This window comes from Ictalurus furcatus, chromosome 7 (assembly GCF_023375685.1).
Source record: "Ictalurus furcatus strain D&B chromosome 7, Billie_1.0, whole genome shotgun sequence".
In the NCBI taxonomy this organism is placed as follows: Eukaryota; Metazoa; Chordata; class Actinopteri; order Siluriformes; family Ictaluridae; genus Ictalurus; species Ictalurus furcatus.
Window position 1 is genome coordinate 3,682,896 of NC_071261.1, and position 25,138 is coordinate 3,708,033.

Here is a 25,138-nt window from a genome sequence, read left to right on the forward strand (position 1 = left end):
ACGTCGCTCAGCCTCCCTGTTCAGCTGTGGACGTTGCTCAGCCTCCTTGTTCAGCTGAGGTCGTCACTCAGCCTTCCTGTTCAGTTGTGGTCATCATTCAGCCTCCCTGTTCAGCTGAGGTCGTCGCTCAGCCTTCTTGCTCGATGGCGAACATCGTTCCCCCCTCCTGCTTGGAGTAGTGCTACGCTCCTCTCCCTGGCCTCACGGAGACCCACACTCCTCTCCCTGGCCTCACAGAGACCCACGCTCCTCTCCTGGGCCTCACGGATACCCACGCTTCTCTCCCGGGCCTCACGGAGACCCACGCTCCTCTCCCTGGCCTTACAGGGGACTTCGCTTCGCTTTTCTGCACTCCTGAGTACAGCGCTCTGTTTCCCTGTTCCGCCGAGGACATTGCTCTGCTTTCCTGCTCCGCCGAGGACGTCGCTCTGCCTTCATGCTCCGCCGAGGACTTCGCTCAGCCTGCCTGCCCTGCTGTGAATGTCGCTCCGCTTTCCGGCTCCGCCGAGGACGTCGCTCCGCTTTTCTGCTCTGCCGAGGACGTTGCGCCGCTTTCCTGCTCCGCCGAGGACGTCGCTCAGCCTGCCTGCCCAGCTGTGGTCATCGCTCTGCCTTCATGCTCTGCCGAGGACGTCGCTCTGCCTTCATGCTCCACCGAGGACTTCGCTCAACCTGCCTGCCCGGCTGTGGTCGTCGCTCCACTTTCATGCTCCGCCGAGGACTTCGCTCAGCCTGTCTGCCCGGCTGTGGTCGTTACTCTGCCTCCCTGTTCAGCCAGGGACGTCGCTCCGCTTCCCTGTGCCGCCAAGAACACCCTGCGGTTTCCTGGCTCTGCTTGGGACATTCAGCCCAGGGGGCCGGGGCCGCCAGTGAAATGGGATGACTCATGGCACTCCGGGAGGAGTGCCTTTGGGGGGGGGGGGGGGGTTCTGTCATGATTCCCCCCTTGAAGCAGTGTGCTCTAAGTGTGAATGCGCGAGCACCTGCTTTTCCATTGTTGACAGTAGTGACATCTGGACACGTGTCTTTTGTTTATGTTTCTGTCATGTCTCCTCCCTGTTCTGTCATTGGCTGGGATTTAACGTGTGTCTGTATTGCCCTCAGCTGCTAGCAGTTTAGACGCTGATCATGTCCACATATATACTGCGCGCCTCCCAGCACACAGTGCAGAAGATTATCGTAGAGTTAGATTAGTTCGTTTAGTAGTCATAGTCACGTTCCATGTTTAGAGTTAGTTCACGCTGGATTATCCGCTCCCAGTTTCTCGTCATAGTTCATGTTTCTCGTTTTGTTTATCAACCCTGTTTTCCGTGACCACGACCTTGATTCATGTTTAACCCTGTGTATGCCTGTTTGCTGATCGTCTGACCTGTGCCTGTTTTGGATTACGTTTATGGATCACATTTTGGATTTGTCTGCCTGTCTCTCTTTTAAAATAAACACTGTTCATACTGCACTTGCATCCGTCCTATCTCAAGAGTTTAGAGTTTTTATGTCTTGTTATTTACATCTAAATGTGTTAAATATCATAAAACATAGAACCTTTGGTATCAGACCAAACAATTTTTAGGTGAGCAAAAGTGTAGGAACAGATAAGTCGAAGTAAATTGAAGTAAATAACACTTGTATTTGGTTACATATGTCTTGCTTGCAATAACTTCATCAAGCCTTCAGCTCATTGACCTTCTCAAATTGTTAGTTCCTTCTTTTGTGATGCTTTTCCAGACTTTTAACACAGCTTATATCAGACCATTTTCAGTTGTTCCATTTAATTTGTTTTAATTTCAAACTTTTTTGGATTTCAGTAGTATTTTATTTCGCAAGCCTATTTGTTCAGTACCTGTCATCAGCATTACTCAGTACCTGTTCATCTCCAGAAAAACACCTCCTACTTTCACATGAAGCTTTACAGATTGTAAACTTATCATTTGCTCGAGCCATATCCCCCTGTAGATCTCGTCTGGTTTCCCACTGCAGCTAAGCGGGGTGAGTTTGGCCAGTACCTGGATGGAAGACCCTCTGGGGAAAACTAAGCTTTCTGCTGGAAGCAGCAAAGAAAGCATGGGAGGCTCACTTTGTGGGGTGCTCTGTGTGGGTCCTAATGCACAGTCTTTGGGATGAGACACTAAACCAAGGTCCTATGGTCATTAAAAATCCCAGAACACTTCTTCTTCTGTATAACCCTGGTGTCCTGGTGAAATTCCCCCACTGGCCCCCATCATGGCCCCCTAATAATCTCCATCCCTGAATTGGCTACATCACTCTCCTCGCCACCAATAGCTGGTGTGTAGTGGGTGTTCTGGCGCATCCAGGTGGATGCTACACACTGGTGGGGGTTCAGGAGAGGGCCCCCATATACAATGCAAAGTGCTTTGAGTACAGAGAAAAGCCTTACATTGATCTAAGGAATTATTATTATTATTATTATTATTATTATTATCCAAATATAATGGATGAAAATACACACAGATTTATTGGAAAAATCTAAATCTTCAAATCCCTTTCACTAATCACATCTAGGTTGTAGATTTAAGAACCCCATTTTGTGACTAGCAGAAGTCCTGCCTCCCAGCTTTATAGGAGGTTCTGACAGCATGTCCAGTGAACTTTTCTGATCTTTATGGACTGCATCAAACCCAAAACCTGAAGTAAATCTGACAGAATAGAAAAGTTTCTTGATTTAGGAAAGACCTCATTCTTTTAAAAGAGTTAGCTTGCTTACTCAATCAAACGAGATAAAAATCTTTCCAGAAAGGTCCACTGGATGTCTTGTTGAGATCAATTATGAACCTGAGTGAAGTAGCAGAGGAACTTTACAAGTTCAGGAGTTGAATAAAGTTATGTTCTGCAAATTGTTGTTATAATTTCTGGGTTCACCTGAAAAGAGCACCTCAACTTTGACCAGAACGGAAGTCTTTCTCTCTTTCTCTCTGTGTGTAAGAACACAGGAAGTGTAGTGGCTTCAACACAGACCACTGATCAGTCAGTCCTTCATCAGTGTAAAAAAAAATAGAAGGTAGAAGGAACATACACGGAGTCACCTGTGTAGAAGAGCGGAGTATGGACTTTAGCATACTAAACGTTGAGGACCAAGAAAGGCAGAAAATGGTGGAAGATTATGTCAGGAGCCAACAAGGGATGCAAGAGGAACAAGCACAGGGGGACAGGTGCGAGCAGTATCTACGGGAAGCGAAGCAACACGAACAAGCACAAAAGAAAAGAGTGGAGTGGTACCTAAAGGAAGTGAAAAACAAAGGTGCCCCTGTACCAGGTATGAGTTAAGGGGGGGGGCCCTACCAGCACCCTGAAACCTAGTGTTCAAACTAAAAGAAGGCAAAAGGGGCAGCAGGAAAAGGAAAAGAAGGAAGTGGACCAAGGGGGAAAGGAAGTCGGGAGAAGTGAGGGATGACAGGATTTTGTGGATGGAGCATGGGACAGAGTAGTAGAGAAAAGATGGATGAAGGGAAAAGGAAGGAAGGTGTGACTGGAAGGGGATGTTATAATAAATTCCTTCCTGGGATCAGATGACGAGGAGATGGAAGATCGGATGAAGAGAATGGAAGACGTGATCATATATGATGAAGGAGCAATGAATAGAATGGAGGAGCTGGCCGATCAGTCTAAGCAAATAGCAGACGTAGTCACAAGGTTAAGAACCCAACAGATGGAAGAATTAAAAAGGTTACGAGAAATGGAACAGGTGCTGAGACGATCCATGGCCCAACAGAGGCAAGGCCAGAAGGTATCGGCGGAAGGAGAAGAAAATATGGACCGGTACCAGCCAGTGGCAGAATTGGATGAGGAAAATAGAAGGAATACAAGACGAGAGAGTAGGGCAGAATGCGACAGGAGTGGCGAAGATGAGTATGGAGCGACCCAGGGAGAACCGTCAGAGGAAGAGGAAGACAAGACAGGGAGGAAGTTGAGAGACCGAAAAAGCCTGAAATCCCCACTCAAATATCGAACATATCCTGCCAGAGGGAAACTCATGAGCAACAAGCAAAGGGAATCATCAAAAACGCAATATCCCCTGATGGTCAAGGGAAAAACATTACAATACACTCCATGGAATTTCATGGACCTGACTGGATTAATACAAAGGTTACCTAGCATGTGTGTGGGAGGTCAGAAGTGGATCACACAGTTTGAATAAAAAACAGCAGGGCAACACCTGGCTGTAGGGGACATTAAAGCCATTTTATGCCAAACAGTGGGGAAAGGACGCACTGAAGAGATCCTGAAAACAGCCGGTATAGACGACTCACTGGACGACCCAACAATAGATGCCGTACCAATCGGTGGAATGCGGACGGCGATATGGGATGCTATTCGAGCAATATATCCGGCTAAAATGGACCTGGGGAAACTAGAACTAATCAAGCTGAAGGAGGACGAAAATGTGTTAGCCTTTGTACAAAGTTTCCAAGACAAATGGAGAGACGAGACGGGAGTGAAATGGGATTCCTCGGTAGCGAGTGTAGGACTGTTCAAAATACTGTTGAAAAAAGCCCTACCGGATGAGGTACAGAAGAAGCTGGAAGAAGTGGTAGGGCTGAGTTCAATGGAATGGAACACATTTATGGCACACGTAACGCACCACGTAGAACAGCACAGAAAGATGAAAAAGGAGGCTAAAGATGCCACCGAGACCCTATTAACCCAATTATACAAGGCACAGCTTGGGGAAATAGCCAGGACTAAACAGGAAGAGAAAGAGAAAAGAAAAGAGAGTGCCAAGCAAGCGGCAATGATGGTGCCTGCACAGACAACAATCCTCGCTGGAACAACAGTAGAGGCAAAGGGAGCAGGCACCCAGGGATATCCCCAAATGCAGGTGACGCAAGGACCTGTGATGATGCACCCGACCCCCTATGAACAGACGTATCCAATGGGTTCCCCCATGTACTCCGGACAGCCATATTGGAATAGAGGAAGAGGATATGGCAGGAACAGGTTTATTCCCCAAGGAAGTAACCAGATTGAGGGATGTTGGGAGTGTGGGGACCCTAGCCATTTGAGAAGGAACTGCCCGCACCTCTCCCGACCAACATGGGGTGAAAAGGTAGACAGGGCCGAAAGGCGAGGGCAGGTGTTGGGGCCTAGAGTTCCCCAACCAATGCCAGAAGGCAGCAGAACACAACTGCCCTGGCAGTCCCAGGCCCCAGTACCTCCGGGACGCCACATGTATAGCCCCAGTGGAGGACAGGGACCGAACTAAAGTTGAAGATGCCCAGAGAAGCCACAGGGGGAGCTGATGCAGTATGCCACCACACTGCACCCCGAACAAGAACCCACAATAACAGTGAAAATAGGAGACATGTTTAGCACACCGTTCATGATTGATACAGGGGCCACCTATTCAAGCATCGGGAAAGAAGGCTCCCAGCTCCCTCTTTCACGTAAGGCAATACAAACAATGGGCTTCTCAGGGAAAACACAAACCTTACGATTTACTGAGCCTCAGGAATTAACACTGGATGGGGTGATAATTCAGGCCCCGCTCCTGTATGCCCCAGATGCACCCGTCAACTTACTAGGAAGAGACATTTTGTGTAAACTAGGGGCACAAATACGGTGCGAAGCAACCGGCATATGGGTCACGTTCCCAAAGGCTAGGGCCATGCAGTGCCTAATCGTACACGAAGGAAAAACAGAACTACAGGAAGTGGACAAGGTGTACTGGCTGGAAATACCAGACCTACATCAGTCGGACCTATGGAAAAAGTATCAAGAATTGCAATCGTGGGTCCAATACATGCGACCAGAGTACAGGAAAGTGAGCGTTCCGCTGCAGTGTACCATCAAATATGATAGAGGCGGGCAGGACCAAGTCTACGCACAATTATGGGAAGAAATGGAGCAAGGACAGAGAATGGACATCAAGACGCTGGATGTGAATTGTGGACCTCAAAGAGTGGCGGCAATAATTAAACTCCCAGACAGAATAATGAATTGGTACCAAGAAGAAGAAGCCACTCACCATGTCACCCTCATGGTGGCACACGGTTTTGAGCCAAAAGACTTGGGACCCATGGTGAAGCAAGTGAAGGAGGTAAGGGAATGGAAACCCACTCAAAATCAATACCTACATACATCACCAGATGGGAAATACACCCGCATCTCGATAGCAGCCATCGACATGACAGTTGCAGGAAGTATGGAGATACACCGGAGGATGGACGAACAGAGTAAGCAAATGGCTATAGTGGAGCCGGGAAGTGACGCTACACAGGATCTGCTGCACGATATACCCGAGCAACTATGGACCAAGCACGCAACGGATGTAGGATTAGTGAAATCAGCAGGACTAGCAAAGATAAAGGTCAAGAAGAATGCAAGGTTGCCCTATCAATGACAATATCCGCTCTCGGTGCAAGCCAGGGAAGGTATAAAGCCAACCATACAGGGACTGCTGGAAGCAGGGGTCCTCGTTCCCACCAGCAGTACCTGCAACACACCCATCTTTCCGGTAAAAAAGCCAGGTACAGACAAATGGAGATTGGTCCACGATCTGCGTGCCATCACTCAGATAGTGGTGCCAGAAACACCCATAGTACCAGATCCCCACACATTGCTGACGATCATCCCAGAGGGAACAAGGTGGTATACAGTCATTGACTTGCGCTCAGCCTTTTTCAGCGTGCCTTTACATCCAGAATCGCGGCACCTGTTCGCTTTCACGTATGAAGGGAAACAGTACACCTACACGAGGCTACCGCAATGGTATTGTGAAAGCCCATCAATATTCAACCAAGTGTTGGCCCAAGATTTGGCCACTCTGGATTGCCAGAGCACGGTCCTGCAATATGTCGACGACCTCTTGATATGCAGCTCCTCGAAGGAAGAATGTCAACGAGATTCACTAAAAATATTGAGGCTACTTGCAGAAAACGGCCACAAAGTCAGCCGGGAAAAGCTACAGTTTTGCAAAACCAAAGTAAAATACCTAGGTCGAGTATTAGAGGGAGAGAGCCGCACAATAGCTCCCAGACATGTGGAGTGCATTAGTAAGGCCCCTAGGCCGCAGACAGTATGGCAGATGATGGCCTTTTTAGGTATGGCAGGATTTAGTCGTCCGTGGGTATGTGAGTTTGCTCTGAGAGTCCAACCCTTGCGAGACATGATTAAAGCAGCAGACCATACGCAGCCGAATGCTAAATTGGAGTGGACACCTGAAGGAGACGCAGCCTTTATAGATATAAAGGCAGCGCTGGCCATGGCACCAGCCCTCGCTAATCCAGATTATAGAAAAGCGTTTCATTTGTACGTTTCGGAAAGGAAGGGATATGCGACTGCCGTACTAACCCAGCAACAGCAAGGCAAAGGAAGACAAGCTATAGCCTACTACAGCACAGCCCTTGACAACATGAAGAAAGGCATGCCACCATGCTATCGTTCTTTGGCGGCAGCGGCGTTTGCATACCAAAAAGCTTCCTCAATTACGATGGGGCATCCGGTCACCCTGTATACAACTCATGATCTACATGCACTCCTGACCAGTCAGAATTTCGTAATAACCAATTCGCGACGTACAGGGTATGACTCCATACTTTCAGCCCCTGAATTAACTATAGAAAGATGCACTAAGGTTAATCCAGCAGAAAAGATGATGACGCCCCTAGATGGGGAACCACATGAATGTGTCAGTGAGTCTGAAAAATTCTTAAAGGCGCGACCTGATTTAGAAACCGATGCTTTACACGATGCGCAGCGCATATTCTTTGTAGATGGGTCCTGTTTCCGTACCAATGAAGGGAATCAGGCAGGGTTTGCCGTGATAGAAGCAGACAAAACTCCCCCGGCGTTTAGGGTAGTTTTGAATGTTCCCCTTCCGCAACCGTGCTCGGCCCAGCTGGCAGAGATAAAAGCTTTGGCAGCTGCTTGTAAACTGGGCAGTGGACAACGATGCAATGTGTACACAGACTCTGCCTATGCACATGGGGTATGCCACATTTTTGGTCCTATATGGGCACAGAGGGGATTCCAGCATGCCGACGGGTCTAATGTGACCCATGGAGAGGCGATCTCAGACTTATTGTATGCCATGAACTTACCATCAGCGGTAGCTATTATCAAATGTAAAGCACACAAAGCAGATGGCTCTTTCATTACTAAAGGAAACGCGTTGGCAGACGAAGCCGCCAAGAAAGCTGCAGTAGGACCGGCCCAGATGATGGCGCTCACGCAACCAGAAGAGATCTCAGTCCGTCACCCGATGGAGGACAATGTAGCACAAATAGTGGAAGTGCAAAATACAGCCGGAGAAACAGAACTCTCCACATGGATAAAATGGGGGGCGAAAAAAGATAAGGGAACTGGCCTTTGGCGTAGCATCGATGGCATGTGTGTGGCCCCGGCCAGTCTCTTACCATTGCTGATAAAAGAAGCCCACGGTCTTGATCATACCAACAGAGCAGAAACGATTTGAAAGATAAGACAAGAATGGTGGTCACCGTATCTGGCCAGTGCTGTGGACCAAGCACTCAATAACTGCGAAACGTGCATAAGAAATAATGTGCGGAAGAACTTCACCACACCTCTAGGGCACATTCCTCCACCAATGGGTCCGTTCAGACATTTGATGATGGACTATGTGGATATGGGGGCTGAAAACAGGAAAGAATCAAAACGCTACATATTCGTAGTAGAGGATCGGTTTAGTAGATGGGTAGAGGCTACGGCCACTTCTAGAGAAGATGCTAAATCTGCAGCCAAGTTTCTCTGTCGTGAAGTCCTTCAACGTTTTGGTATTCCAGACTATCTGAGCTCTGACAATGGAGCTCACTTCGTCAATCAGACCATTGAATTGATTACCAAGGCACTGGGGATTGAGCACAAGTTGGGCTGTGTGTATCATCCCCAGTCCCAAGGTATGGTAGAACGGGCCAGTGGCATATTGAAGAGTAAATTGGCAAAAATATGTGATAGCTCACGACTAACCTGGGTACAGGCCTTACCCCTAGCCCTGCTTAAAATGCACTCCCAAACTAGCCGAGTGACGCACCTTATGCCCCACGAAATGTTGACAGGGCGTCCGATGCCCATGGCGTTTACACGCGCCCCGTACACGGGCCCCTCGTTAGAGCAGTTGGAGGGTGAAATGAAGGACTATATACGCACCCTCACACAAATCCACAGACACTTGTATTCGCAGGTCCAGGAGGCGGTCCACGGCGAGGAAGTGCCCCAGGTGAGGCAAATCGATACGTGAGACCACGTCTGGATCCGAGTCTTCAAGAGAAAGAACTCTCTGGAGCCACGGAGGGAAGGGCCGTTTGAAGTGGTGGCTGCCACACCAACGGCGGTAAAAGTAGCGGGACAACCCCACTGGTATCACCTGAACCACTGTAGCCGAGGAGGATTTGGCAAAGGACCGCTACTCCGTGAGTCAACTGACAAACAACCGTTGCCCCCTGGCGAGCAACCCTCGACATCAGGAAAGACTCACCCGGCCCAGCCCCCTGAATACTCGGCTACCAACTCCAGCACTGACAGTGATAGCGGTACTGAAGAAGACCGCAGTCCGGCGCAAGGTACAAGGGCACAGACCAAACGACGGGCACATCGGCAGACCCCTAGCCCCATCTCCAGTCCCGGCGAGGGTTGGTCCAGTGACGAACATACCACGGTTGGAGAGGCAGCTGGCCCATCAGGGATTGGGGAAGCACCAGTAAGCCAGGAAGTGCTGCCGATTCCCCCCACATAGGTTGAAGACTTGAGCTCTATCTCAGCTGACTTGGCCTCTATAGTGCAAAGTCTAGCCGACCCGCCTGTCCAGTCATCTGTACCATACGAGACTATAGACTTTATGGATTTGGGCGGATTGAGTCCCCCGACCTTAATCTCGGAAAACGCGGCAGGTCCTTCCCCTGTACATGACCATGCCGGGCTCCCGGATAGTGGCCCCTCCATATAGCCTCATGAGCAGCGACAAGGCAATTATTATAGTATGGGCTGTGGTTCTGGTGGCCGGACTAACCATGGCTCTCTTACACGTTTATGCACCTTTTTGCAAGCATGAGGATACCCATGATTCTACCCCTGGATGTAGCTACACCCCGACAAGTACCATGTCACCCAGAGCCGAGGTACCTGTTGCTACATTATCGCCTCACCGTTGGTTTTCTGATCCTAACGCACCCACGCCAAGATCACCCCGAAGACACAAGAGAAATGCACGAGTAGGTCGTATCTTACCAGATGACCTCGACGAGAATCCAGCAGAGCGGCAAAAGGCGGACCTTCTCTCCTTGTCCGTGTTTAGCCAAAATCTCGAAAACCAGGTCATAGAGCGCCTCGAGGCACGTCGTATTGCGTCACGTCATCGAGGCCGACCTGTCAGCGCCCTTCGGCCAGAAGGTTCCCCTCGACCCTTCGTGGAAGTCTCACTCCTGTACATGGCCACCTTGTCGGCTGTTCCCTCCCGTGAAATATTTTGTGCTCTGACCTTGATTAGTCTTGCCTATCGGGAATCATTGCTTCACGGCAGCCCACATGTGGCCTTCTATGGGGCTGGCCACAACTCCCTGAACCTCACCATAGGCCACCTCAAAATTACGGGAATCCCGACGAGTTGGTGGTGCCGCTTCAACCAGTCAAACCCCGTCCCCTCAAACAGCTTTGGTGCCTTGCCCCGACTCTCCTTTCACTGTACAGCCGGTGCTTGTGTCACCCGGGGAGCTGAGACTTCCTTGTTCTCCCGCCACGCTTCCGACCCCATAGCTGTACAACTCATCCATGCTGACGCCTTCATGAAATTGCAACATTACTCCATGTCTATGGCTGACACGCCCTTGACTGAGGATCAGACTAACCTGTATCTCACCTGGATGTTCCATACTGCCCGTGCTGTCACGGATCGTTCCTGCCTGGTCTGCCATGACCGGGGATCTGTGCCACATCTCATGTTTCCCCTAGGCGACATTGCTGAGTGCCTCTCCGCCCCATACACAGAGAAGTTCCTGTGTCCCACGGTCTGTTTACTGGGATCTCTATCTATGGACTATGGCCCTGACTGGATGCGAAATGCCAGTTCGTCGTGTATGTTTCAGCCGGTGCAAACGCATGATGCTGCTTTTGTGTCTGTCCACCAGGAATTACCCCCAATCTTTCCCCTGTGCTTGTGCTCCCCATTCGGCACCTATGACGTCGGTAACCTATCAGCTCGCTGCAACCTCACCCTCCCCTCAGAGGATTTGCGTATCCCCATGCTTCTGTCATATAACTCCACGACAGACAATTCTAGTTCGCTGCCAGCATACGTTGCTATCCCTATACCAGACCTGGTGTTCGGCACCCGGGCGGTAGCGGATGTGGTCTGGTATTGCGGGGGGAACCGGGTCCGCCAAACATTACCGAATGAATGGCAAGGATGTTGCGCCCCCGTCCGACTTGATGGTAAAACACGTGTCATTGTACTACCTGACCCCCCCGGACCTCCTCCTCCGCGTTCTCGCACACGCCGTGATACTGCGCTTTGGAGCCAACACCTTAAGGATGCGGACACTATGAATTACACGGACTGGGCAGCTGACACGGTGGTCACCCTGAACTGGGCAGGTGCTCCAGTGAATGTCCCGGAGAAATACAAGGCCATGGGGTCGGTTGGAAGCGGGTTCGCCGCCACCCTGCTCCCAGGAGTGCAGGTTGTTCGCAATACCGCCTGGATCAACTATCTGTGGTACAATCAACAGAGATTCATTAACTACACTTTGGGCGCCTTGGGCCTCATCCGGGACCAACTTCATGCTACATCTCTGATGGCGGCCCAGAATCGCTTCGCCCTTGACCAAATGAGAGCCCCAGAGGAGGGGGTCTGTACGATGATTGGCCCTGAATGCTGTGCGGCTATTCCTCTCCATACGGGTGAACGAGGTGCCCTGTCCAAGGTACTCACCCGCCTTCAGGCCTTACAAAGGGAGCATGTGGCCAACTCGGGTAATGGCGACGCGCTACACCTGCCGTCCTGGCTCTCCTGGATGATGTCGGGCAGCTGGATGGCAACGCTTGCTCGTCTTGGCACTGCAGTGCTGGCCTTATTTCTGCTGCTCACCTTCATCACCTGTTGCATTATACCTTGCACTCGCAGGTTGGCCGTGTCGGCTGTCACCACGAATAACATTTCTGGCCAATACGTCATTTTAGGTGAGGCGGTTCCGCCTCAACGGGGGGTGGTTGTGTGTAGACGACAGAGCCAAGGCAATGAAACAGAGGCTGTGTACGTTGATATGCGCCCGTACGAACATGCAGCTGCGAGTATTGCGACTGATCCGGCTGCGACTGGTACGGCTCCTGATGTGACTTCAACTGGTATGGCTCCTGATGTGACTTCAAATGCAGATGAAGCAGCATCCACCATTGAAAACGACAACGAGACACGGGAGGCGGAAGACGTTGTGTAGGACAACTACAAGTGACACAGTAGGACGATTACAAGTACATTATGAATAAGAAGACAGTGATTGCATACAGTTCCTGCTATACAAGGTAGAGGTCGGAAGAGACCTATCCGAGAAAAAGCAGGTATTTCACATCATGACTGTATTTTGGTATACCAGCCCGGGACAACCTGACTCCAGCGCACTCCATTCAATTTTGCGGTTATCCTGCACGTTTTACTTGCATAGCTCCAGCAGTACTGTGCGAGAACACAAAACCGTCCTGGAATCATTGAAAACTACCCCGGAACAAGCTATCGTACAGATTGAACCCACAGAGGAGGGATTGGGCGTAGACGAGGGGGACCAACACCTGTGGGGATACATAACAGTGACAGTACAACAATGGACTGTGCAGAACCAAAAAGTACGAAAGGCCGTGTTTGTACATAAATATCCAAAGAATTGATCAACTATAAGAAACCTGATTGAGAAAAGGACCACTGGTAAATCCATCGGACCCTTCCATAAAATATCAAGCACTACAGAAAGAATCAGAAGAAGATGGGATGAGCCATGCCCTAGGTGTAAGTGCTAGCCTAACCTCTCCCTAAGGGCGGCCCTCAACGGTGCATAAAGCACCTGGGTTGAAGACCATCAGACCATCAGTATATAAGAAGAGCTAAACAATAGACCCTGAGGACAGTAAGGACAGTAACCAGTGTATTCAGGCACTCGTTTGGTCATAAACACTGTCGAGCACTAACAAAGGCTGGCAGGGTGGGAATTTTTCCTTGTGTAATGTTTTTTGGCCCACCCCTGAATACACGCAGCACGAGAAGAATATGAGATACTAAAACGAGACCCGAAGGATACAAGGCTGTAGGTCACAAGAACCTGGCTGAGAAATCTAAATACGTTTCTCACTTTGTATATGAATGTAACCCTTGTAACGGTAGTGGTAGTTCTCAGCAACCTTATATAATCAGTAAGCATGTTGGCAAGTGTAGTAGAAGCAAGTGTAGTAGAATAATCCGTATTTAGTAGTGATTACCAAGCATACTAAAAACGAGGAAAAGCATGACGAGCTACGTATACCTGATGACAGGGCAACGGAGAAGGGACGTATTATCACCGATTCTCCAGTTGCCTATTTACTATGAAGCCTCACACCACATCACACTAGAAAGTCTCAGGCACATCAAGACCTATTAAAAACCTATCTCGATAAGTGTAGTGTGGAAGTAATAAATGCAAGAGATTCAGATACTGAGAATAGTGATTCAGGGGAGGAGGAGGTGTATGGACAGGGGCAGTACGGCTTTGTAAAACTGACCCTTCGGCAACTAACCCAAGATGGACGAAAGGTGCCCCAAAGCCAATTCATACATAGGTATCCTTTGAACTATGAGGTGAGGCTTCCCCAAAAGCCTCAGAGGAGGGAATGTTGTAAATAATTTAGTATATTGAATAAGGAAAGTAAGAAAATAACCACAGGACACGGAGGGTAATAGTATATCACCGCATTTATTGGGAAAAAGGGGGGCTAGTAGGAGAGTAAGAGGGACTGGCAGGAGAATAGGAGGGAGAAAAAGACGGATGGTAAGGGGTATGCCCTGAATTGGGCTCAATGGGTCATCAGAATAGTCTGTACTGGGGGAATCCATTGCCTCGTAATCATCAGCAGAATACAGAGAAGGTGTGTTGGTGACAGGATCCGTCTGAGTGGAGGCATCAACAAGGGTAGTAGCTGGGCTCAGCCGATATCGCAAAGGGGGAGGAAAGGTAGACGTTGTAGACGGAGTGCGTAGGACGTCAACCAAAAGAGCGAGGTCTGCAAATAGGTGAGACAGCTGGTATCTAGTGTTGAGATCAAAGCCCTCCAGTCCCTCCAGGCCAGTGAATAGGAAACCAAGTCCCGCGTTGTGAGCTGCATACCAACAGGCATGAAAAGGGGGGCATTCACCATGTGCACCTGGTCACTGGTAGCCAAAATAACATGCAGCACTAAGTTGCAAATGGGCCACCAAGAAAGGAAAGGAATGAGGCAAAAGCAGAGAGCTATCTATAGATCTATACATACACACACACACACACACACAGAAGGAGAGGGAAAAAGACGTATAAAAGAGCAGTAAAACATGAACAGTCACAGACAAGAGTAAATAATCTAAAACACTCACCCATGTTCAAATTAGTGGGAAAAATATCCAAAAATAAAGCAACAGAGACCCTCTTTGTCCAACGACCAGAAGCCAAGTGATGAACAAAACAGGAAGTACGGTTTTAAAAAAGCCAAACCGGGCTAGGTCGAACCTAAGGGGCTTGAGAAAAGGCTAAAACAGGAACCTAAGGGGTTAGGGAAATAGATAAAATACGATTATAAGGGTTGTTGAGACGGGGCACTGATGAAACATAAGGGTCGTTAGAACCTGTACAAATACGGACATAAGGGGAACGGGAGGTAAAAATAGCCAGACATATTGGTATTGGGAAATAGAAACAAGGGGGTGGAGACTCATAGAAAATTGTATAAAAGGGGGAGCCCCGCTCCATGCTAGTTAGATCACTCTTTGGGATGTCTCAAATGGTTTGGATCTCATGTATTGGGCTGAATAAAATTGGACCTTTGCTTTTCACTCACTGATTCTGTGTGATATTTTGAACCTGAATGAGGACTCGGCTGAACTAGCATGAGTATATTTTTGCCAAAAATTCTTAACTCGTGTTATATCTGTACTGTATAGTGGACAAAGAATTGTTCCACACTATGTCATTTAACACATCTACATATAAATACCAGGAAACAGAAGCTGAAATTCTAACCTCTCTTCTCCTTTTCATCTTTTGATCTCAAACCCAAATGTCTTCAGTCTGCAGCAATAACAATAACTTGGCCTGCTGTTTTCAGCATAGTTTATATGGATTGCTGTTAATTGGATGTGTCCTCACTGCAGCCTGTGGTGTAATGACATTAGATTAGATATATTATGTACTGGATGTTCTAACCTTAACACTAACCCCAACCCTAACCATAGATGGATCACAGTGACTTACTGTGTCTGCCATTGGCGCATACGTGTTACAACATGCAGTACGTAGTGGATCTAATCCAATGCGTCATCGTGCTACACACTGCAGTGAGGACCTTTTGGTCCATTTTAGTGCATATGTGTAGAATCTAAAATCTACCATCTTCAGTATATGTGTGTTATTTTGGGTTGAGTGTCTGTGGTGACGTGGAGTTTTTTCTGAGCATGAATCAGATTTTGGTTCGTGAAATTTTCGTGGGCTTTTATCATGGATGAACATTTTCTGTTTCTTATAAGGTATGAAAGGAAGAATACATGATCAGAGTGTTATGTTGTTACTTTTAAATAAATAAATAAAAGATAGTGTTGACAAGTTGTGCGTGAGCTTTTGTGTGGTAAAAACTGCGGCTACATCCGAAAAGGCATACTGTGACAGGTCTACTGCATTAGATTCAGTACCTGCTACATTAGATTCAGTACCTGTTGCATTAGATTCAGTACCTATTGCATTAGATTCAGTACCTACTGCTCGGTCGTTGATACAGTACAGTGCTGATCAGTATAAGTGGTAAGCATGAATACAAACCAGACATACTACTCGGCACCGATTCTGACAGCTCTTCCATGCCAATCTCGTTGCATTATGGCAGAGAGGTTCTCAACCTTTTGTATCTAAAGCCCCCCAAGTCTCCCCTATCATGTGGCACGCCCCCCATATTAGAGCGGACCAGTTATAATGATGATCTATTTTATATATATATAGGTTGAGAACCTCTGCCATAATGGCTCTAACCTCTGGCTCTCACCCAGATAGCAAAATTTGTCTGGCCACTTGTGGGCCACATACTTGCTTTAGTTCTGGCCCAGTATACGCCTGGGTCCCCGGGCCAAAACTGGCCCACACACTGCAAACCAACACACACAATTTCCTCAGGCCCAGATCCGGCCCACACACTGCAAACCGACACATACAATTTCCTCCAGCCCAGATCCGGCCCAGACACTGTAAAGTGAATTATATTGTTTTATTTGGCCCGGGTCTGGCCCAGACTCTGTAAGACAGATCTGGCTGAGAGTCGGCTTGGTCCCTAGGCCAGAAACTGTTAAATGTACTTCATTTTAGTAGGGAAACTAAAATTCAACCATTTAATAAGATTAAGGGTTTTTATTAAACATTAACAAATACACTACAATATGAACATTTATTAACAACACACTTTTAAAAACAACAAAATAACAAATAAATATATTTACAGTACATTTAAAGGCAAAAACAAATTCTCTCTCTCTTTCTCACACACACACACACACACACAGCTACCAACACACGCACACAAAAATTCAACCACTTAAAAACATCAAGGACTTTTATAAACAATTAAAAATACAATATGAACAATATGAATTCATATAATATGAATGTAATATGAATATTTATTAACAAATAACAAAATAAGTTAAACAAATATATTTACATTTTGTAAAGAAAAGACAGAGAACATACAGTTGCGATCGGAAGTTTACATACCCCTTGCTGAATCTGCAAAATCTTAATACTTTTAACAAAATAAGATTGATCATAAAAATCCCATGTTGTTGTTTATTTAGTCCTGTCCTGAATAAGCTATTTCACAGAACAGATGTTTACATATAGTCCACAAGATAATAGCTAAGTTTATAAAAATCGCCCTGTTCAAAAGTTTACACACCCTTGATTCTTAATACTGTGTCGTTACCTGGATGATCCACGAGTGTGTTTATGTTTTGTGAGAGTTGTTCACGAGTCCCTTGTTTCTACTGAGCAGTTAAACTGCCCCCTGTTCTTCAGAAAAATCCTCCAGGTCCTGCACATTCTTTGCTTTTCCAGCATATTCTGTATATTTTAGCCCTTTCCAACACAGGCTATATGATGTTCAGATCTGACTTTTCACACTGAGGACGACTGAGGGACTCGTACACAACTATTACATAAGGTGCAAAACATTCACTGATGCTCAAGAAGGTGACACGATACATTAAGATTCAGGGGGGTGTAAACTTTTGAACAGGATGATCAGTTTAAGTTGTTATTTTATTTAAAGATCTTATTTTTTTCCATTTAGTACTGCCCTTCAGACGCTAAATAAGATACTTGCATGTTTCCCAGAAGACAAAATAACAATTTACACTGATCATCCTAAACTGTGTGTTCATTAGCCTGTGTGTGTTCATTAGCCTGTGTGTGTTCATTAGCCTGTGTGTGTTCATTAGCCTGTATGTGCTACTGAGCTCGTTTTTTTCCTCATATATGACACATCGGTCTGCAGGCACTCATGTTAATCAGACTCATAATGGTGTTTATAACTATAACTGAAACACAGACATTAGTGCTGAAACACTCACTACAAAATATTAAATTATGATCAATATAGAAAGAATGTACAGTGTGTGTCTGATACCAGAGGCCTTAAAGCTTGCCTGCTTTCTATACGTTTTCACACACACACACACACACACACACACACACAAGAGAGAAAAACCTATATGTGTTAAGTTACTGTGTGTCTGATAACTGAGCTAATTACACTAGATTTGAATAGAAATTAGCACATGATCAGACCGTGCATTAAAAAGTGCTGTGTGCTGCTCTCTATCTCAAATACAAGCGCGTGTACCCAGGTCGTTGCCATGGAGATAAAAACAAACCGAAACCATCATTTAATGTCGTGGAGTGAGTTTGTGAGTGAGCTAATGAGTTAGTGAGATAAAATGGACGGTAAAAAGATGTCAGAATGAGCTGAAAAAGAAATCCTAATGTCTATAGACAATGCGACAGATCTAAATAAAGTTGCAGAAACCAGTGCACTGCTTAGGCGGTTGTTGACGATGGAGGGCTTTGCCATTTTCAGTTCTGAATGAAAACCAAAACTTGACCTGTAGAAAGCCTTTCTTTCTTTCTTTCTTTCTTTTCAGATGCACACTGATTTTCCTGGCTAAATATGGGTCCCACTCCTGCCCTGGTAGTAGTGACTAGTGTGTTAATCACTCTGAGACAGAACATGAACAATTAACATCCTGAACTGTGTGTTTCATCTCCAACTGCAGAAAAACCTAAACCTGAACTCACACCAAGTCGTGAAGGAGCTGTACTGAAAGGAAACTCAGTGACTCTGTCCTGTACACTGAAGCTGCAGTCTGCTGGATGGAAGTTTTACTGGATCAAACCTACACAGAGCACTGAGACTGAGACTGAAACAGACTCCTACATCTTCAGATCAGTTAGAGACTCTGATGGAGGTCAGTACAGGTGCAGAGCTGGAAGAGGAAATCCAGTGTACTACACACACTACAGTGATGCACTCTGGGTAAATGTTACTGGTGAGTAAAAACAGGTTGCAAAACACTGCCACTTCTTAACAGACTTTATATATTATTACATACATATACACTGCATCATCACTAATCACTTAAATATACAGCAGTTGTAGAATTAGCACTGTATATTATTGAAGTGTGTTTGTATTTGGGTTAATAATAAAACAAAAATAAAATAATAAAATTAATAATAAAATTATGTTTCTGCAGAGAGTCCTAAAGCTGTGGTGACCATAAAGCCTGATAAACATGTGTTCAGAGGAGAGACTGTGACTCTCAGATGTGAAATACAGGGAGGAGGAGACATTGTCTGTGACTGTCAGACTGAGTGAACATTTCCCACTCTGTTCATCACTGGGCTTTAAAGCGGTTGTTGTGTTTTGCTTTTCTCAGCTGTGTGAGTTAAACAGTGAGAAAGAGAGAGGAGGTGCTAAACTGATTTTGCACTGCTGATCCATCATTTCACATTCTCAGGCTAAATGAAGAACAAAATATTTACATGATGGTGAAAAAAATTAATATTGACAAAATATATATCTTGATTATAATTATATAATAATTTTATAATTGGACTGGATTGCTTTTTTCAAAAAAGTTCACAATATTAATACTTTTAACAACACTACTCTCACATCTAACTCCACATGGACCAGCAAACTAACCCCTGCATGTAGTGATGGCCAGTTCTTGAATGAATTGTTCTTTTGAGCTGATTCTCCAGAAGTAATCAGTTAAGCTGGTTCACAAAATCAAACTGAATCTAACTTTAATTCCGGGTTGATGACGCAAGATGCACAGCTGTAGTAGCACGCTCCACAGCATGTCTGACTCAAAAAGAACCGTATGAGTCGGTTCAACTGTCGAGGTTTGCCGAGGATTAGCGAGGATTCAGACGAGTGAGTTGCTGACACTATGCACATGACTTGAACAAGCCTGATGTGAAATGTAAATTTCTTTAATAACAAACAAAACGTATTGGAAATATACTTATGGCTAGTTTTATTAAATACATTCTTATTAAAATATGGAAAATCCTTTCTATCAAGAAATATAAATGAATTTTATTATAGCTTATTGTGTATGCAGATTATATTTTAAGTTGTTAAGCTAAATCATGGAGTTTATAAGACTAGTTTATTCTTTCCTTATACTTTAGACACATAGAACATATCTGTGTTTGTACATCAGTGTATGTTATGTATGCTGTAGGTGTAAAACTTTAATGGAGGAGACTTGTCCAAGATGTAGGCTACTCAATACTGGTCAGTCGAATCCAACATAAAGGATCAGCGAATGAAACTGTGACCACAAACACCATTAACTTAAGTGAATAAAAGGCAATAATCAGCAATATGCGTTCACACAAATGACTTTATTTGAAGGTTTCATTGATACAACATGACTGTGACACATGCACTACGCCATTGCTTGATGTTAAAGCAGGGGTCGGGAACCTTTTTGGCTGAGAGAGCCATGAACGCCACATATTTTAAAATGTAATTCCGTGAGCCATACAATATGTTTAAAACTAAATACAAGTAAATGTGTGCATTTTATGTAAGACCAACACTTTTAAAGTACAATAATTCTCTGAATTCTTTTTAATAACGTTGTTATGCTGCTGCTAACCAATGATGAAAAAAGTACTTCTTAGCATTAATGCGACTTCTGGTGCTGCATGGTTTTGCTGATGGCTTTGTAGTCTGGTTGATACGTGGTGAGTTTAAGCTTCATGCAGGCGTTGAGACTTCCATCCGTTAAACGTGATCGTAGGTTGATCTTAATGTTCTTTAGATGTGTGAAAGACTGCTCACATGCATACGTAGAGCCAAACATGGTCAGTACAGCAATACTCACACGCTGCAGTGTGTGGTATGTGACGGGAAGCGCGTTCCAAGTTTTGACAATCAGCTGGTCCGCGGGTTGAAGTTTTTTCATTTCTCCCCACTTGTGTTTGCTCGCCAACTCTGCTTGCTGTCGTGCAAGTCTTCCCAAATCTTCATTCAGTGACTTGAACTTATTCACCCACATGTCTGAGGCCTTCAGGTCAGCAGCTTGTAGCTCAAAATCTCTGACGGAGACACCGGGGATGTAACTCAGGTCGGCGCTGTCCACTGCACACTCGTGTGGATGGGTGATGAACTTAAAAAGACGAGTGCGCTCACGAAATTCTCCAAAGCGCGCTTTGAATGACTGCAGGAGATTAGATGTGAAGCCCGCTATGTAGTATGGCGTGTGTCGAAGTGCTGCTTTATATTTGACCGTGTCATCAATGCAATTTTATCATTGCATATTAGACACACTGCAGAACCTGCTCTCTCCACAAAGGTGAATTCCTGTCCATTCCTGCTGAAAAGTACGATACTCATCTTTTTTTCTTTTAGCCATCTTCTTCGATAAAAGGGTTTCTGCAATTAGCTAGCTGACTACTTGATTAAAAGGACGGAAGTTTACTTCCTGACCTCACAACGACCCGTGTACGTTACGCATTATCCAATAAAAATTTGGTGTTGTCCCGGAGGACAGCTGTGATTGGCTCCAGCCACCCGCAACCATGAACATGAGCGGTAGGAAATGAATGGATTGAAATACATGAGAACGTTTTATATTTTTAACGTTATTATTTTTTTTTATTAAAGATTTGTCTGCGAGCCAGATGCAGCCATTAAAAGAGCCACATCTGGCTCGCGAGCCATAGGATCCCGACCACTGAGTTAAAGGAACTGATGAACCGGTTCATTGAAACAAACTGTCCGAAAGAACCGGTTCACGGAAATGAATCGGACTTTCCATCAGCCCCCGCATGTAGGGTAGCGGCACACTTATAAAGCTGAAGCCCCGCCCATTCGGCATGAACCATTATAAAGAATAAATATCAGGTAAGTATGAACACAACAACCTCACACATAAAGATAAGTATACAACATCATAAACATATACATATAAACATATAATATGATCATAAAGTGAACGTACACACATATTAACCACCTTCCTCATGTTCATTTCAATAAAAGTCCCCCTTTTGCCCCAGACACATAAACACTGGTGCAGAAATAGGACAGGAGTTTATCTCCTCCCTCTTGCTGTAGTCTCGGCGGACTGGACCCGGAAGACGGACGCGGACAATCTACAGCACAAACAAAGACAGACTATACAAATATACAGACACGTAAATAAAGATGTTCTGTTTTAAACTTATCTGGTGTGTGTAGTGTGATTATTGGAGATGTGGATCAGCAGGGAGAAGTAATATGTGATAAAAACCAGTGTGTGTGTGTGTGTGTGAAATGGAGCTGTAGCGCAGACCCACGTGTGCAGTCTAGACAATGACTAAACTACTGCGTGTGTGGGGAGATGATGTGAAGTTAACTAGATGGGCGGAGTGTGAGTGCTGTCTTGTCTTCTGTCACACAAACTTCTATGGGAGGTCCAGATGACTTGTAATAAATAATGAAATAAGTAAAAGAGAATATAATATTATTGTGAATGAAGCAGCTTCACACAGATATAAACCAGTCAAGTTCATTTCACCAAATACTGTAATAAATAAAAGGGTTAGATCAGGGGTGCCCAATACGTCCGGTCGATCGCAAAGGAAGTGCTGGTAGATCGCCATTAAAAAAAAAAGTAGATGTTAGCGATGATGTAGAGGGCAGCCAGTCTGAGATCTCGTCTTTTCTCTCACCATGCGTGTGCGATCAAACGCGCCAGCGCTAAAGGCTATCGAGCGAAATCACTGAGTTAACTTTCCAATTTATTCCTACTGAAGAAAGGGTGCAAAATGAGTGAGGTAGCGGGATCAAGCAAGAAACCGGACTTATCACTTCCATGCGGAATGGGAGGATGATTCTTTTTTCACGATGTCATATTCGAAGTGCGTTTGTCTGATCTGCCAAGCTACCATTGCTATTCCGAAAAAGGGAAATGTGGAGCAGCACTTTAGGACTGTTCATAAAAACTACGATACTGACTACGTTCACATGGACAGCAGTAATCTAATTATTGACCTTACTCTGAGTAAGATAATAATGTGATTAAGATGTTTACGTGAATCGCTTTTAGAATACTCCTGTCATGTTCCCATTTTACATGTTATAAAACATAATTAGATTAACAGCCCGCGTCATTACGTCACCGCGCCACGCCGTCCGACGTCCCTCCAGAATTTCACGTATCGACATACAGTTGGTCTTCGTTATGGTACCGTATACAGTTTTGGGTGTTTTTATTTTATTTTTTTTACGAACGCTTTAAGTGCAGTTAATTATTTGTAATGCTATACGTGCTAATAGACAACTGCTTGAAGCCGTGGGCTGCGTCTCAAACCGCGTACTTACCGTCTATATAGTAGCCGAGATACATGTATTTTTCCCCACTACAGGCCTATAGTAGGAAAGTATGCGGTTTGGGACGCGGCCGAACTCTCTTGTTCGCCGTAAAACGTAAAACTGCCGTGTGTGATCGTGTCCTGTCGCAAAATGCGGTGAAAACTCTCACACGACGTTCATAATGTGATGAAGGTGTTTACATGTCTGTAATACTCGTCTGTAATGCGACTAAAACAGCAGTACTCCACCTGTCTTAATTCCATTAGAGCTTAATTCGAGTGTGACCTTAATTAGATTAAGGTAAGTAAAAATAGCTGTTTACATGGTAGTTTCTTAATCAAAGTATGGTCTTAATCGGGCTAAGAGTGGATTATTTAGCAAAAATGCTGAACATGAAAGAGATCGTGGATGTGGCAACAAAGATCGCCTGTTCTATACGTGCTAGATCACTTCAAATAGGCTGTTCGTGCGCATCTGGAGAAGGCAGACTGCGACCACTCTGAGCTCCTGCTACACACTGACGTGAGATGGCTTAGTAGGGGTAAATTCCTGCAGAGATTTCGAGAGCTCTGTCCGGAGATAAGCGAGTTTCTTTTTGCTGTTAAACATGCAGAATGCACCCAACTCAATGATGATCAGTGGCTGCTGGACCCAAGTCCAGCATTTTTAACCGATCTGACCAACATGTTAAATGAGCTTAATTCAGAGCTGCAAGGAAAAGACAAAACCGTGGTCAATATGATCAGCTCAGTTAATGCCTTTAAACGGAAAATGCAACTTCTGTCCTCAAAGCTGCAGCGCCATGATTCTGGGAACTTCCAAAACCTCGCGTCAGATCTGGAGACGCAGCGGAATTGCGGCTTGTGCGCAATTGAACATTGCACGCTACACGGAGCAGATTGACAGCTGTCGGTCAGAGTTTGACAGACGCTTTCAAGACTTTGCTTTACTGGAGCCAGTCGCTACATTCATGTGCTACCCATTCAGGGACAATGTTGAAGTTGATTCACTCGCATCGAAAATTGCAACGCTGTTTCACCTGAACTCGTCTGAAGTGGAGGATGAGATTTTGAAACTACAGACTGACATTCAGCTGAAGTCCAGGGCTCATGGACAGTTTTGGAACTTCCTCACAGGGGAAAAGTACCCAAACATGAGGAAATGTGCAACCTCATTGACTGCATTGTTTGGCTCTACTTATTTATGTGAGTCAGCCTTTTCCCACATGAAGATTATTAAGTCCAAATACCGTTCCACAATGACTGATCATCATTTGGAGGCCTGCTTGAGGCTGGCTACCAGCAGCTACTGTCCGGACTATGCAACCCTGGCTGATTCTATTCAGTGCAAGTCATCAGAGTAAGGTAATGACCAAAAATGTACTGAATTGTAGTGTGCCATAAGGGCTCATGCAGTTATGCAAGGTACATGAACATATATTGTGTGTGTATACATATTTGAAGTCTACTCAGTATATATATGAGTAAATATATGTTTAGCATTTTTAGCGTTGGTCATGTTAAAAGTAGCTCGCAAGTCAAAAAAGTGTGGGCACCCCTGGGTTAGATTATTAGACATCATACACATTTACCATGACTTCATGAGTATATAGTATATTTAATAAAAAACATAATGATAACTCTCGGTTCATATTTGAAGCTCAGTACCTCAGTAAAGCCACATTCATTGCAGTTACAGTGCCCTCCATTAATATTGGCACCCTTGTTAAATATGAACAAAGAAGGCTGTGAACAATTGTCTTTATTTTTCAACCTTTTGATCTTTTGTTAAAAAAAATAAAATCACGAAAATACTCTGCTCTCATGGATATCAAACAATTGCAAACACAGCACAGGTTTATCCAAAATATATCAGTGTTAAATATAGGTGTGCAACAATTATTGCCACCCTTATGAATTCATGTAAGAAAATGATATGTGAAGTGTATTCCCATTGATATTTTACATTTTTAGTACACCTGGGTGACTACTAACAGGAAATTGTTCAACCAAGATAAATATGAGGTAACACATAGGCCAAATTC

At 45.3% G+C, this 25,138-nt stretch overlaps 1 protein-coding gene across 1 annotated transcript in view; it reads left to right on the forward strand.

The window, feature by feature from the left end:
- The window catches only part of LOC128610639 (carcinoembryonic antigen-related cell adhesion molecule 5-like), a 112,574-nt gene that overhangs the window by 26,500 nt on the left and 60,936 nt on the right, over positions 1-25,138 (forward strand). The window contains exons 2-3 of the mRNA XM_053630060.1: positions 18,494-18,766; positions 21,403-21,459. Coding sequence (XP_053486035.1) covers positions 18,494-18,766; positions 21,403-21,459 — 330 coding nt within the window. The remainder of the gene's footprint in view (positions 1-18,493; positions 18,767-21,402; positions 21,460-25,138) is intronic.